The sequence below is a fragment of the Fulmarus glacialis genome, unplaced genomic scaffold (genome assembly GCF_000690835.1).
Source record: "Fulmarus glacialis isolate BGI_N327 unplaced genomic scaffold, ASM69083v1 scaffold33630, whole genome shotgun sequence".
In the NCBI taxonomy this organism is placed as follows: Eukaryota; Metazoa; Chordata; class Aves; order Procellariiformes; family Procellariidae; genus Fulmarus; species Fulmarus glacialis.
This window is the reverse complement of record NW_009190152.1, coordinates 8,403-25,210: the sequence shown is the minus strand read 5'-3', so window position 1 is coordinate 25,210 and position 16,808 is coordinate 8,403. Positions and strand designations below refer to the sequence as shown.

At 38.0% G+C, this 16,808-nt stretch overlaps 1 protein-coding gene across 1 annotated transcript; it reads left to right on the top strand.

Annotated features, from left to right (window-relative positions):
* Nucleotides 1-5,806: 5,806 nt before the first annotated feature.
* RIPPLY3 (ripply transcriptional repressor 3) lies at nt 5,807-11,898 on the top strand. Its single transcript, XM_009584698.1, has 4 exons — nt 5,807-5,925; nt 6,845-6,914; nt 10,441-10,508; nt 11,751-11,898. Exons 1-4 carry the CDS (start codon nt 5,807-5,809, stop codon nt 11,896-11,898), a joined length of 405 nt encoding a protein of 134 aa, XP_009582993.1.
* The last annotated feature ends 4,910 nt before the right edge of the window (nt 11,899-16,808 follow it).

Genomic DNA, 16,808 nt, shown 5'->3' with positions numbered 1-16,808 from the left:
TAAACCCCGGCGGCGCCCGTTGCGGGGCCTCGCGCGCCGCTAGCCCCTGTAGGGGCTTACCATGCGGCTGAGTGGAAACCGACGGTGACCACTGAGGCGAAGTAGCAGCGGGTGCTGCAGAAAGTACAAAATTATGCTTTGAAACAACGTGTAAAGAAAATTAAAAAAGGTCAGCCTGGGGGGTGTCTCTTTGCGCCGTGTCAGTTGTCCCCAGGCTCCCACATGAGGGGCGGTGAGGGGGAGCGGCCTGTGTCCTCTCGCCCCGGGCACTGCGACCCGGCTTCCCAAGGAATCCTGCAGCTTCTGCGCTCCAAAGCCAATGCCGTCCTGACGGACAACGGTTTTGGATGAATGCAACGGTTCAGCGTCATGGTGAGGGGTTGTGGGACCTGCCCTTCACCTCTTTGTCATGCATGGTGCCACCTACGATGCAGATGCAATGCAGGGAGCTGAACTCACGTTTCTGCTATAAAGATCAGTTTGCTATCCCGACAGCTGCATTTGACCTTGCCGCTATGGGTCACAGAAAAGTATGTACCCGGTAGGCAAAACAGTGAGAGCCGAAGTATTCATTGTGTGTTTCCATGCAGCAACAGGGAAGGATGTCATCTTCCTCAGGAATGGCTCCACATTGCCACCTGACCTTATTTTGGGGTCCATGGTATCCTAGAGGAGCAGCATCCCCTCCAGCACAAAACCAGATGAAGACTCCAGTCTCCAGGTCCCATACCTGTTCCAGGGTAGGCACCAGAGTGCAAAGTGGGCATAGACAGGTGCGTTTGATTCCAGCTGATTCGTTGGATTCACCAAACAAGAAAGATGAAGTCAGGGCTCCGTGGGGCTGGTCACTGAAGCCAGAGTGAAGAACAACCTGTTGGGGAATAAAACTAGCATTTGCATGTGCCATGTGTGCTGCAAGCACAACTTGCCACTACAGAAGATGCAACAGAGGTAACAAGGTATCCTTTACTCCTCTGGTACATCTATGCATGAAATTTATTTAATAATTTCTATATTTTATATGGAAGGTAGTCACAGCATTGAGCTCTGTGAAAAGAACATGTATATCAGTCTGATCCTAGCAGGTATTTAGTGGGTGAGTGAAAAGAGAATGAAAAAAAAGGCAAGAGGAAAAATGCAAGAAGGCTAGAAGAAAGAAGCTGATGCCAACATTAAACAGTTGTAGCTGATAGATACGTGATAATCATTTCCTGAACAGGGCGTGAAGCGACATTCTTTTTTATTATTCTGAATTCAAGGCCTTGTATGCGCTTGGAAATTTACTAAAATAGGTACTCTAAAAGAACAATTTCCTAAATGGGTCTCCATCAACAATACATTGGCATTGTAGATAAACAAGGAACAAATTGGCCCTGCAGATTTTGGAGCGGGCATCAATATGAAGAAAACACCACCAGTAATATGACAGACATTTCTACTTCTTTAAATCTGCACCCACAGCAGAAGCTTATCCAAAATGGTAGGAATCACTGACATAATTTTGATTTCCACAGTGCATGGCAGAAACAGGTGACAGTTTCAGTTGGAGGGTCAAATAATTTAAATAATTCTCCTTCTTCATCTCAGACTTAAGAAATACCAGCCTTGTGCTACTGCTATATCCTGTACATAATCTAAAGAGAGAGGAACAAAGTTTCCGGTGGTCCAAACTTGGCATTATACACTGTTCCTTTGTGTGACTTTATCTTATGCAGGAAGTCAAAATGCTTACCCAGGCACATCAAAAGAAAGAAAACAAGCAAAGTATACAACCTCAAAAGAAAGCTCTCAGCTTTGGAATTCACTTTCTCTGTAGTAGTTCAACAGCACAGGCGTTGCTGACCTTCAGAGCACACCACAAAACACAACTGTTTATATAACCTTTGCACCATGAGGAACATGCTTTGCTTAATCCTGTAGTGGCATCGAATGCCACTACATGTTATAATATTATGATCCTTTTTGGTTTTAAGATTCCCTTACCCTGGAAATGTTTATGACTAAATGAGAAAACTGAATCAAGACTTCATGATGCAAGGGAATCTAAAGCAGAACAATATACAGGCAAAAAGAGTCACCATTTTAAGACAAGTTTCTACATATGTTGGCACATTTTCAATTAGAATAATTTGAAGCCATAAAGTTGCTGTAGGTTTTCTAGTTTCTATTATAGTATAGCTTAGACTTAATCGTGAGAATCTCTGGTTAAAAGGTTAAGAATTTTAGATTGGGAAACATTCTTTTTTTATTATTGTGAAGCCAAGGCCTTGTATGCACCAGGAAATTTACTAAAATAGGTATTCTAAAATAACTATGTCAATCAGTTCTTCCTTATAGAAGGGCGGAAGGAAGCCTTGGAAAGAAACAGTGAGTAATATTAGCCCTCAGACTTCCCAGAACACTTGGGTTTTTGTCATAGAGAAAAGATTACAGAAAGATGTTGCAAGATGCTGAACACACACACACAGAGACATGAAATTGTTTAAAGAGAATTTGAAAAACCCTGAAGAAAGTGAATAGGCTAAATTTCAAATTTCTGTCCGCAAGCTTGGAGAATCCACCCCCTCGATGGGAGAGAAAGGCCAGCTTCAGTCTAGTGGGGGGGTAAATCTCCCTTAGCGCTTCAAACAGTCCAAGCGGTAAGGCTCCCAAAGGAGGCCACTCAGAACAGGGAGCCAACTCCACCATGTCACCTCAGCATAGATGAGTGTCTCTTTCTGACTTTAAAGGAATATTATGAGACTGGCCTTGCTGTGCTTTGTGAATGGCTCGGTTTCCTCCTCCCTCCGTTCCCTAAAAGCTTTTCCAACAATTTCTCTTTGAGAAGCTTGGCATGCTATTAGTGGCTACAAATGCCTACGTCATGTTATTTAATACCAGATATTATTCAAAACTATAAATGCTGTAGAGCTATCCTGTTCCCTCTACTATACCAATTTATATTGGACACACTTTATTCTTGCAAACACACAAGTGCTTTCATGAGAAAACTGAGTAAAACAGGTTTCCCACAGAGATAAAGAACCTCTTGCAATTAACACAAAATAATTACCCTATGTCTCATCTCTCGGTAGGAATCAAATCTGTCAAAGTTATTCTCAGGTAGTATCAGAAGTCTGAAAAATACTCCTGCCTTCTGGGAAAAATGGATGAGCATCTGTAACAAAATCAGCGTTTTCTGATTCTGTGAAGTGTTCTATACCAAATACAGCACCTTGTATTAAAATTAAGTATACTGCAAAAAGTAATATTGTTCTTAAAATTGGACAGCTATGACTGGACTAACTGCTGCCTTTTTTTTTTTTAGATCATACACTATTACAGCTACTTGTATTTTACTGGAATAAACCATTTTCCACAGATCTGCAACCTGATTTTAGCTAATGATTTCCATGAAAATACCAGTTAATGTTGTGTGCTTCGATTAATTAGTACAACAATGTAATATCAACTTACATTTTTTCTACAGTGTTACATGTAATTATATTAGATTACATTATAGCTTCATTAACAAAATTGTATTTTCAATAGTTTTGTAATAAATTTGGTCTTGCAGTGCTTTATCAACAGATATATTTTATGGTAAGTTTTCATCTTCTGGAGAGCTATACGTCAGTAGTTTAGGCTTTGGTCCTGCACTAATATCCATGTTGGCAGATTCTATCCAGAGTCATAAATCAATTATCCTCACATACAGATCTGATAGCAAGATCAGGACCATAGACATCAGTTGTGTAATGCACACTTCCCTTTCAACTGTCAAGTTAAATTAGGTCTAAATAAAACTAAGCTGATGAAATTATATATGTGTATTTAAGACTGTAATTCAGCAAGATATTTAATTACAATTTAGATTACTTAAGAAGTTTGCCATTTTTTCTCAGAACCCATGCTGCTATTCAATATATAGTTTGTTATTTGAATATTATTCACTATATTCTTCATTCTAATAATTGCATTGATTTTGATACATAAATGTTTAAAGTTATTAGACTGTACATGTATTTTCTTGATACTGTGCATATATTTTCATCTTTGAGATATAGTGTCATTTACTTAGTTACAAATTTACAAATATTACACGGCATTTAAACATGGGAGGGAGTAGATTTAGACGGTGAGTCCTCTGTTGCATATTGTCAGTGCTTCCCAGAACAGCATTTAAGGGCTTTGGCCTTTGAGTTTAAACCATGTCTATTTGTCACAGCAAGAAGGGATGTTTTAAAGAACAGGAAAAATTAATGTAAGAATTGGATCTCAACAAATCGAATCTTGGAAGCTGTTACTGAAGATTACTTCAAAAACATCAGAACCTGTGTTACGCTATTTCTTTTGGCAGTTTTAGGAGCCCCACGTAGCTAACACAACCATACAACTTGCATCAATGTAGGAAAATCAGTCTGACTTTCAAATCTGACCTAAGCGCCTCCCTATTGGAAGAAAGACATTTAAATTTAAGTAAAATCAGTAGAATGCACAAAAAACCACATGTGCAAAGGTATATATACAATGTCTTCTAATACAAGGGAAAATCGTGTCTCTCAAGTGAATCTATCCAGTGGTCTTTATCTGTGAGTCCAGCCGCTTCTTGCCAACTGGGCACGTGCTACCTCCAGCTGGATCATAACTTGAAAAAGAGCCACAAGGCTTACCTCGGAGGATCTGGCTTCCACGTAGGATTTTCCGTGTCCTCTCAAACTGACTGTTTTGACCGTTTCTTCAGCTAAGTCAACTAGAAGGGACCTAATTCGTACTAAATAATCAACGGACATTTCATGTTCAGTAAACGAAATTATTTTGCTCTCTCTGGGAAGAAAGTTCACAGTAGAAACCAATTGTATTTGGGAGCTGAATCGGCTTCCTTTGATGTCAATGTGTAAACAGCACCAGTGGAAAGAAAATTCAGCTTTAGGTTCTTATAATCCTCTTACATCTCTGCAGTAGTTGGGAAATAAAGGAAACAAAGCGAACTGTAGCAATGAACCACAACAATAGAAATCAGATAATGTCACCCACCACGTAATAATTGTTATTGTACAATGTAACAGGCAATGAGTAATGCACGCAACGAATGAAAACAGTGGGAAGAAAGCTTGGAAGAAGTCTGTTTCTATTCAGTCTTTGTAGGCTTAAAGCATATATTGCATACTTTGAAATAAAAGATTCCTCAAACCGGTGGCATTCATAACCCTTATTCTTTCTTGGCATAAGCTTTCTTCTCCATCCATGAAATAGCAACCAAATTAAAGGAACATCCCTATAGTCTTGAGGAAGTCACTAGGCCTGTCTTTAAATCCTCCCAACTTCACTGATTTTTGGTACCTTTTTCTCTTTTAAAAAGTTAGGACATGGAAAAGACTTCAGTCATTCAAAAAAATATTTTACATTTAAAATTCTCTTTGAGTCCCTATTACACTTTTTTAGGACAGGATGTTGATGAGTTTTCCCAAGACATGCAGAAAGAGTACTTACATCGTATATTTCATACAGAGCAAATAGGAGTTTGTGAAACAGCAACAGAAAGATAAAGGGCGCTGATTATTTTCCTTGTGATTTGCTAACCAAACTTAACAAAAAGCCTCTGTTTCCCTAGCAGTGCTTTCCCCAGGAAAAGCCTGCCAACGCAAGAGCCCTATCTGTTAACTGTTTGGGGGAGTCAAAAGAAATCTCATTAAGGACGTTTCTCTCCTTTTACCTGAGGCCGTGTTTGTTTTAGGTAAGTAGTCTTTGGGAGTTAAGATAAAGGAGGGGCTGAAAGGCCCCGGCGAGCGCCCAGCCTGCCACAGGCTTTAGACCATCAAATGCCATGGAGGGTGCAGCTGCAGGCCTCCCGCTCCAGGCCGCAGCGGGTCGCATCCCTCATCGCTGCTGGGGCGCCCGGCGGCAGCAGCAGCACCCACCCCGGCCCAGGGAGCGCCCAGAGAGGTAAGGCAGGCGCAGGGAGACTTTTTTCAGCAGCCTTCCTTTCAAAACTCCAACTGTAAGTAGCATTTGAATGTAACCATTATTGGCGTTGAATAGACAACAAAAACAATTTCCAACTTCAGAAGTAAAGGGCAAAATGTGTTTCTGAAAACGTTTCACTTGGAACAGGTATTTTATTTGTTTTGCCAATATTTTATCCTTTTCAGTCAAATATTTCAGAACTTACTTATAAATGGAAGTAAATGAAAATTAAGGTTGCGATAACCGATTTTTTTTTCTTTTTTAAGTTTATTTACCTTTCATATCTGAAAGCACTTTTCCATTTCCCCAACTGTATGGATCTGTTACACAGCAGCAGAGATGGAAAGTACTGTTAAAAAAAGCATCCATAATTGTAGTTCCCCGCACCAAACAAAAGGCAGAAGTAGCACCCACCACTGCATACGCTCTCTTAAGCTAATTAGATCAGATTGCCCATGTCAGTTTAATGCTGGAGTTGCTTACTCAATAAATAACCAGCCACCCAATGACGACATGGAATCTGTTTTTAGACATACTGTCAGAGAGGGAGGGTTACTTTTTATTTTGCAGCAGTGCTGCATAAATAAAAAGATTTCAGTATTAATTACATCATCATCTGGAGTTCAATGCAGTCACTTTAAGTTGTGAAATCTTAAAGGGAAATGACGCCTTAGTTAAAAATGTGCGAGCCATTGTCTTGTTTGTTTAATCAGATCGTAGACAGAAGACAGATTAATATTGCCATAGAAATCAGATTTACCAAATCAAAATGTGTTGAAAAGAAAAAAATCACGTTATTTCAAAAGATACCAGCAGAATCTAACAAAAGGAGCTGTACTGTACAGATACTACCACAAAGAATTAACTGTGGGAGCGCTATTCTATCTTAATCTTTCAGCAGCCCTGCTTTATGGAGGCCCTGGATGCTCACAGCAAGAGACGGTGAAATGACAGAGAATCAACAAATGGTGAGACTAAATTCTGGAGAAAATAATCCTTATAGAAAACAGGTGCAGAAATTGAAACTATTTGAACACAGGAAGTGAGGCTTGGTCTTCTATTCATTTGTTCTTTCATGCACTTCTTCAGTGTTAGAAAATATGGTTCAAATTACAGTGTTCTGTACATCATAATGGTTAAGAGTATCTCTAATTTTTTATCAGATATAGAACCATTATCAGTTCTTAAAGAGCTGCAGAAAGCACTGTTTACTCAAATTTAACAGCGGTTTTTATTTGCTTAATTATAAAAATAAAAATATCCTCAGTTTGAAGTTTCCAGGCCTAGTCTGTATGTGATATTTTGTGTATAGGGGGAGTTTGAGTGAAAATGACTTTAAGATGAAATTTAAAGAACATACTTTCAGGTGCACAATTCTATTGTTGTTTTTTTTTTGGGAGGGATGTTGCTATAGCTAAACCAGCCAGGAAATCAACAGAAAATTGGATTTTAAAGTAGCTCTTACTGCCAAGTGCCTTGGAAAGGCACCATGATTATTAGTTTTACTTACTTATGTAGGAAGATTTGTTAGGCTCAAAGAACAAAAATAAAGAGAGATTGAAGCACATTCAACATAGGTCCCAACGCTGCGAACTTTAAAACATTTATTGAAACAGTGCTACTCCCATGCTTAGTTTTAAGCACCTTGCATAAATTTTTGCAGCATCCGATCCACAGTTACATCTCCAACTTTTTGCCAAAGGCTCAGCAGGTTAAGACAACGACTCTCCTTAGTGCAAGTCTTTAAAGACTCACAATTTCTACTATATTCTAACACATACAACACCTTTTTACCTCGTACTTTTTGTCTGCTGAAGATGGAGGTTGTAACTGTACAGATCTGCGGGAGTGCTGCACTCCTCCCGGCAGGCGCCTTGGGTAAGCCTGCGGAAGAACATCTTTCCCAGCAGTGTTCCAAGCTTTGCCAGAGGCACCTGTAAATTTGCTAAGGATGAGAGGAGTCTTACTTTCATGAGAGTACATGCTTACAGTGATGATTTCAAGAAACTAAGGTTTCTGAAATCAGAAAGTTGTGATTTATTACTGACGTTATGTTTTTGTAGAAAATTTTATTCAATCAGCTCAAAAGTTCTAATTCATACTTGGGCTTCTTCCCACTTGTGTGAGAAAAACAAACCATATATGAAGTTTTCACATTCATGCTAACAGCCTGGCATTGTTTCAAGCCAAATATACCTGAAACAGTCGGTTTCAATTTTTTAACATTTCTCCTTCCTGCCAGACGCTTCTCAGATCCTTCTCATCCATACCTTATGGCCCACCCACACTGCTTCAGCATCCTAGATGCCTCTGTAGCTTGGGACCTAACGAGGGCTGAAGGAGGGCTTTAGGAGCCCTTTCATAAGCTCTTTAACAGGGTCACGACCACTGAGGAAAGATGCTTGGATACTTTGTGTGGTGCATAGGCGGGAAGAGGTGTTCACTAATGCATACCTACATCCCACAGCTGTGGAAGGCAAGAGGTATCTTCTTCAGCAAAGTTACTAAGGTTTCTAGCAGAAGGCCTTCCAATATGGATTGAGCACAATGTTTTTGGTAGTTAGTTGCATGCTGGCTACTTTTATTTTCTGCAATGTATACATAAAAATGCCAATGCTTTACAGATTGGTAGACACTCCAAACGCTGGAGAGTGAAGCAAATAGACATTTCAATATCCTCTGTGTAATTAAAAAAAAAAAGTTTAGGAATATACATATGAGAATCTAACCTGGGAAATTGAAAGATGAAGAGCAAAGCACTACAAAATAAAAGTACTGGTAAAAAAATTTAAACTAGTAATTTTACCTCTGTTGCCAAGAACATGTGTAACAATATACCCTATAGTTACCTATACATAATATTCTTTCCCTTATATAAGAAGTAACACTTTTCTTACTATCTAAATTCAAATATGTTGTTATTTATGCCTGAAGAAAAGCCATGAAAAGTAATTTAAAGTTACTATTGCCATATCTACAACATAATACAAAGTAACACTGAACATTTTCTGCTGTATACAAACAACTGAGTTAGATTTTGAATTAATTGGCTTTTATCAGAATTGCTTTTCAGAAATGCTGTATTATAGTCTGAAAAGAAATAGCATATAATGTGTTTAATCAATACATATTATTACATATATAATTATTAAAAAACAATATGTATTCCAAAAAGAAGACAGTAGAAAATACAGGTCAACAAAGATAAAAAAGACTATTTTAGTTTTAATGTAAATATGAAAGGAGGAAAATAACTGTGGTATTTAACATAGATATTATGATCACATCTACAATGTTCAGCCAGATCAGGAGTCCATTTTACTAGGTACTGTGGAAGCAAAGTGAATGAGTTTCCTGATTAAACACAAAAAAACCTCAACAAAACCCTAACAGCCTGAAGACAAACCATTTTGGCTACAAGACAAACAGGTGGGTACAAGAGAAATCAGCCAACGTAAAAGGAACAGAGAGAATTCTGTAGGACCCTTTGCTCAGTCCGTAGCCCAAGGGCTTTTTGGGGCCCACCAAAATATCCATGCTGAAACCTACTTCCTCAGAAAGACAGATGAACTGCTCTGACAGTGGCAAAAGTCATCTTTGTTTGTAGCAGAGTGGGCCATTTCTAGCTGCTTGTTCACTAGAAGTTCTAGTATAGCAAAGCTAAATCTTCCTATTTTATGTACCATCAAGTTTATAGCAATAGGAGGAAAAAAGAAGTCTTCTTGTTTTAAGATATGGAAGAGAATACATGCCCACAAGATGAAGTAATAGGGCTCAGTGACTTTGGGAGATGCTTTCAGGTTTACGTTCCAGGTTTATAATCCTAGTAGGATTTAGTTACTTTAACATTTGCAAAATATTGGTTTTTATTGTCACCTTAATTTGAAGGAATTTATTCTGTGCTAAATTTAATTTTGATATTTAAAATATATTTTTGCTACCTACTCTGTTGTATCAAAAATGCTTGCTTTTTTTATTGTTGTTTGCATAGAAATTTGAGATGCCAGTTGTCTCTTGATTTTACTGTTTGGAGTCTTAACGTGCTTGTGTGATCTTGGATTACAATTAACTTGCCGACTTGAATATTCCAACTCCAAACTACTGGTTAGTGTAGTTAAAGAGGTCTTTTATAAAACCCTAACGTCCCAATCCTTTAAACTGATTGAAAATCCTTTTTTCTTCCAATCACTGAACTTCCATTTGGTGGTGTTATTAGCTCACCAGTCGCTATGGATATTCCATAAGAACTTAAGTAAAATGTACAACTTCATGACTTTATGGCTCCTAAAATATACAAGTTCAAATGCTGTATTAAATGTGCAACTATTGGCAGACTGTGGGCACATACATTCTCTGAAGTACACTTAGAGTAAAACAACATGCAGCAGAGCAAACAAAGCAACATTACTGTAGAATTTTACAGTTACCTGTAGAAGAAAAAAGTGAAATCTTCATTTTTAGCCTATTCTAAATAATAAATACATCTCTTTACAGTCAGAACTGGATGGTCAACTAATAAATTTTAGATCAAAAGGAGCCCTGGGGTTTCAACATCCAGTGAGGTGAGTTAAATCCTATCACTTGATACAGAAAAAGTGACACCTTCCAAGACAAACATATTCCTTATTGGGAGAAGTATGAGTTTGTCTCTGGAGTATCTCTTCTTAATAATGCAGTTTAACTACTCACCAGACTCCATAGATTTTTATCTGTCCACAAGGAGAGATGCCCAGGCTGAACAGAATCTGAAACAATATGCTAATAACAAAAATAAGAAAAAAGTAATCTTAAAAGAAACAATGTTCTTCTGCCTCAGCTAATTTATATTTATATTTATTAATATGATAGCAAGCCCACAAAGCCCAAATAATTAACATGAACAGCTGCTAATGGAATGTTACTTGTTACAGATCTGTGTCAAACTTGCCTAAATTTGCTGTTGAATGAAAGTTGAACTCCAGATAAAGCTTTTCCTATGCTTGGGGGATTTATAAGTTTTTTCACCAGCATTTGGATCCTTTAAGGCTTAATGATGTAGAAACTCCTGATTTGGACTTCTGTTTAGAGGAGGAAAATTAATGGAATATCCCTCTTTTTTACAAGCACTTGTTTTTATAAAAGTTGTAGAAGCTTAAATTCTTATCACTGTCAAATTTAATTGAAAACTGGCCAAAGTGGAACAAAGAGGAAGAGATGTACATACATACGCACACAAAAACACATACATATGTATACAGACCACATAAGTTTTGCTTTAGTGAGAAAGCTGGTGAAAACCTGAAATGTAAATTAAGACATTTGTGATTTCAATACAAAACAATGTGAATTTTGAAATAAATCCCTCTCAGTGTACACCTCCTCCTCCACCTAGAGACACAAAACTCACTAAGATCAACCTCTGTGCAACAGGCAACCCACCCCAATCTTAACCTGGTGTCTTAATCTGAATTCCGGAATCCCAGAACATTCCTCAAATTTCCCCCAGTCGCACAGGACACTTCCATTCTGAACTGTGCTAAAAACCAAAGCAAACCAAACCATCTCAAGCATGCATCATTGCCCTTGCAACACTTTATCAGAGTGCGACCTTAGATAAATCCAATACACAATATGCCCAAAACAACTGAGGTAACTTAAAATCAACAGTACCTTTTAGTCAGCAATTTTTATTTTAAAAGACAAGGAACCCTAGGATTTTTCTCTCTCCAAAGAAAGATAAAAATAGGTTTTAATACTCAAGCTAGCTTAGCTGGGAAAGTGTCACATAGTTTTACTTTTTCTCTTAAAATATGTTTTCTCATTAGGCTTTATTTGCCCAAGTCCAAATCCCGAAAGTTTCTTAATAACATCGGAGAGAAGGTTCTGGCGAGTTTTCCAGTGCAAGCTACAATTCACTTCTACAATGATGACGCCGACTCTGAGGAAGATGGAGAAGAAATCAGTTCAGCCTAATAACGAACAGTGGTCAACCTTGACAAACACAAAATAAAAATTAAAAAATCAAGAGATAAAAAAAGAACTGTCAGAAACGTATGGACAAACATCTGACCAAACAAAGAAATACATCAAAGCTCATAAGAAAACTATTTATAACCATCTTACCAAGAAGAATGAGTCAATGCAACTGGAAACTAAGAGGAAATCCTTTTGTGTATTGAGAGAATTTTAAATAAAACCCTGAAGCTGAACAAAAGATTATAAAGTTTAAATCATGTTGGTTTAAGTAACATGGATTAAGAACATTAAGAGCACTGTACTTAGTTACTCATTATTTTTTACATTGCAGTTCTGATAAGATGAAAATAGGATTGATTATGAGGCAAAATAATATAATGTACAGCCCCAAAATAACCCACAGGCTTTGAAACACAATGTTTGAATTCAAGCAAGAAATTATTTAAAATACAAAGACTATTGCTTATCGGCTCCATGGGGCATGTTTATTCTGATATAAATGCTGTATGCTGAATTGACCTAATCCATTTCCAGTATAACCCCATCAAGACAAGTTCTAAATGACAGTCGTGATATTTTTTGGGGTCCTGTCATTCTGTTATTATCAGATTTCCCCCCTGAAATCAGAAAAGTGCCTTTTTGTCAGTCAGGAAAAAAGCCAACCTTGATTAAAAACTATGATTTAATTTAATGACACATTAAAACATGCATTATGTGCTACCTTTTTGTCTTCACCACAATATTCAAATCTTATTTCTACAGCTTAATGCGCTTGAATCTATGATTTTAATATAACTGACCTACTGCTGATTCTTATCTAGTGGGGTTTGGATGTGTATCTTACTACCTTGATACTTCTTTTAAATCAATGTTCAGGAAGACTTAAGTTACTAATTTTCATAAGCATCTTTATGTTATGTACAATGTAGACACATTTATTCCAACACTGTTATTCCACCAGCAAAAACTGCTTTTTCAGTACAGTTTATTTCATTCAGAGAATTGGTATAATCTGTTGTGCTTAACCTTTTGTTTTCATAAATTGTGTCTGCTCAGAGAGTTTGCCAGTACTTGTCTTTCTATGACAGCATTTTTTAATTAGCTCAAGGATTAGCTTTTTGACCCCACTATGTTTCAGAATTATTATGCTTCAGGTATCTTATCTCTAACCAAAACTGCCATAGTTTCCCCAGAGACAAAGCAAAGGCAGAATCCAAGATTCTTGGCCTTCTCTACACTATTGTTAGTAGTGTAGGTAAGGTCAGACAGTTCTAAGAGCCACTTAAAGTGTGTGTCAGACCTTCCTCTTAGTACAATATACTGTCAAACAAAGCAATAGTGTTATAAATTGTAAGCCTAGCAAATTAGGATTCCAAAAGAATGAACATATTAGAATGGAGGATTTTTTAAAATTCTCCATTTCAAAACTAAAAAGTGGATCTATTAATTAAATTTACCCAAGAAGACAGCATCCTATAATATACGGAATTACAAGAACTAGTTGAAATTGTAAACCCTGGTGTGACACATGAAAATTCAGCTTTTACATTTCACTCATTCATCATCTCCACATCTTCACTTCCCAACATACGGAACTAAAATACAGACATTTTGAAGGTCTTTCACTTCTCCCACAAGATATCCTAAAATTATTTATGCTCCAGCTTCATCATCATTCAGTCTGTAGCACAAACAGAAAAGCATCCAAGATCACTTAACAGGCCAGCGATGACATATTCCTTACAATGGTCTAATTATTGTACATTAAGCCTCAACTTCTTCCTTGCAAGAAGCTCTAGTCTCCTTCAATGCTCAGATGCGTTCACTCCCAACATTTGGAGTTCTGCCCTCACCTTGAGTCCTGAGCAGGGCTTTTTCTCACCTTTTAAGACACCTCTGTGTGCATCCCTGCTGCCATTTTAATCTGTGCTCTGACACAAACTAACCTGGTTACTGCTGAATTGCTCAGGCCTTCATTGAGGATTGCTGGAATCTGGAGGGATGTGTTGAGGGAACCATCTCCATCCCCTATCAATAAGGTAGTTACCACACAATCCCCACACAGCATGGTGCTCCCTAACACGCACAGCCATTTGCCTCACACAGATATCGTCACCATTTAAGGATCCATTATGTAAAAGAAACGCTCTGTAGGTTCTTCCTTGCTAATCCTTACCTTTCTATTGAGACCATGTTGCCTGTTACTTCCTCCTTTACAGCTTCTCCGCCTGCCCTGCAGACACCCCAGCAGTGGGCTGTGGTTACTCTTTAGAAAAGCATCAGATGAGACCAGTGCACGCTTGCGGACACAGATGCCCAGCAAGAGCTGGTGTTACTGTTGTTGCAGCGTAGCAATGAGGAACTAGTATCCGCAGGACCACATGACATAAATGGAGGCCAGCTTTAGTTGCAACTGAGACTCATCTTCCTGCATGAAGGAGAGGTTTTGAGTGGGAGGGATTAGCGTCAACAGGTGGGACGATGTGTTGACGCTGAGGATTGGTTATTAACTCCAGCCAGAAATTTTCAAAAGCTCTATCTGAAAATACAGTAACTGCAGCTTGGATGACCAGTAGAAGTTATTATGTTTTCAGAAAGACAGAGCTTTTGAAGATCTGTGTCTAGAATTAATACCCCATCTTCAGCATCAACACATCATCTTCCAGGCACTCACTCCACTTGTGCAGAGCTTTGTTATCCCGCCCTGTACTCTCACCAGCTGGTGGTCAACCAGTCTGCAGTAGCAAGTGGCTCACTGAGATCTGCGAAAAAGCCTTCTGGACAAGCGCCAGCAGCATGCTGGAACACCGCCAGGTTCTAAGTCAATTTTTGGTTGGTGAAGCCTGCTGAATATTTTGAGAAATGGAAAGCATTGGTTTCAGTTGTACTATTTTTCAGGAGTGTTGGTAGAGAACCTTTGGTCAGTAGAAGCAGCTTCAGATGGGGTAACCAGTGAAAAAAACAACACGAGAGAACAGACATAGTGTAGACAGTGCCCATACATACTAACAGAACTACCTCATCAATACTGGATGGGGCATCTTATTCCAAGTTTCCTGGTAACATGTCCAGGCAGAATCTGAACATTTTGAACTTGTCCAGAATTTCCAGACCTACAGCAAACCAAGTGGGACAGTAGCTCCATTAAAAATATTCCCAGGCAGAAAAGAGGAGCAGTTTTAGACAAATGCTGGAGGTTTGGAAATCCCAGACAAGTGGCCGCTGAATAAATGCAGATCGACTACCCAGAATGCGAGCCGTAAGTCTGCTGTATCCTAGAAAATTATATTCATACTTGACATGAATGCAATAAAGGGGGGGGGAAAGGATGATCAAGTATATCGATTACACAAAAACCAAAACAGATCAGAACTTTTCAGCCTGGAAGACATGACTGAGTATAAAAACTTAGTCTTCAACATCTTGAGTGGCTTGGAAATGGTGGAGAATGATTGAACATCAAATGAAAATAGTGAGCAGCAAGTTTAAAACAAAAGGAAGCACTTAATCCAACTTGTGATTATGCTGTGATGTTGTTTAAACTAAGACTTTACCTACTTACAAAAAGTAAATGAAAGGTTTTCATGAGAAAAATACCAAGATACAACATCTGGCTCAGAAGTTTCACACTGTTGCAGGCTGGGGAAGCATTCTGGGGAAATATTACTAGCTTCTTGCCCTAATCTTTGCTCTTACTACTGCAGCAGGCACTATTAGCCAGTGTCAGAGGCAGGATATTAGCTATACCTATCTTTGGTCTCGCATGCAACAGACATTTTAATGTTCCTAAGTGGGCTACATCCTGGATGCTTCAGATGTAGATTTAATGACGTAAGCAAGTGCTGTTACAAATCTACACCTCTGAAACAGAAAAAAGTATCTTAAGAGAACTGTGTTTTTTAAGACAGTAGAATAGATACTGTTATTAGAAAAACAGAATCGGATAATGGATGACAGTCTTAGCAAAGGCTGTTAGAAATATCAAAATAAAAAATCTTGCACATCTGCTGAGGTCTGACAACATTGTATTGGCCTAAACTGACTAATTTCTCAGTCTCTGCTACACATTCCATTTGGTTTCCCCTGTATTGTCAAATTCCATTTTCAAATTAAGGTAATATTAGTGTGCTATTTACCTACAGTCCCTAGAGGAAGCCAAAACTATATTATCCTTTTCCCATCAGGCCAGCATTTTTTTTGGTCAAATTACTGTCTTTTCATGTTATAATGTCAACATACCCTTATTTGCACACTTAAATAAAATGTGCATTGCGATCCCTTACCAGTTTGTTAATAATTAAGAGAAGACTAAAAGTGAAGTAATATAGCATCTCTGTTGTTCAACTGCAGTTAACTTTCAGTTTTCAGTTCTGGTTTGTTACGCCATCTGTGATTTGACCTTGTTAAGTTTTCAGTGACCTTAGAATCATCCAACATTTACAGGAAAAAGATAACAAAGCATCCCCAAAGAATGAGTTTATCATGAGCTTGCTACTTCAAAGACAAGACTAGAAACATAGCATTTTACAGATTAAATTGTTGGCTCAGGATCTCTGTTCCACAGAACTTCCCTTAGTAGTTCAACAGCTGTAACATTTCCAGCAAATGCTACCTTTCGATTGCCATTGTCTAAAATTATGATAGTAAAAGACAAGTTAATGTTCCACTGGTACATGAATGCTGGAAAAGTATCTAGACAACCTCTACAATTTTACATTTCTACTGCATGTATTCATGTGAAAAATCAAAATGAATGTAGTTTCATAAAACTGTCTTGAGTTTTACTTGTTAGCTCTTTTAAGACAAGCTGTTGAAGGATACATATATCCAAGGGAAGCATATCCTCTCATGACGTTAAAGTTTGTGAGTGTTCTTTCTAAATATGATGCAGTAATAATTTGGATTAA

Excerpts from the sequence above, each read along its gene's own strand:
- RIPPLY3 (XM_009584698.1), top strand. The coding sequence starts at position 5,807 with ATGGAGGGTGCAGCTGCAGGCCTCCCGCTCCAGGCCGCAGCGGGTCGC. Across the intron at positions 5,926-6,844 it reads CCCAGGGAGCGCCCAGAGAG|CAGCCCTGCTTTATGGAGGC; the intron begins GTAAGGCAGGCG and ends TTAATCTTTCAG. Across the intron at positions 10,509-11,750 it reads GGGTTTCAACATCCAGTGAG|GCTTTATTTGCCCAAGTCCA; the intron begins GTGAGTTAAATC and ends TTTTCTCATTAG.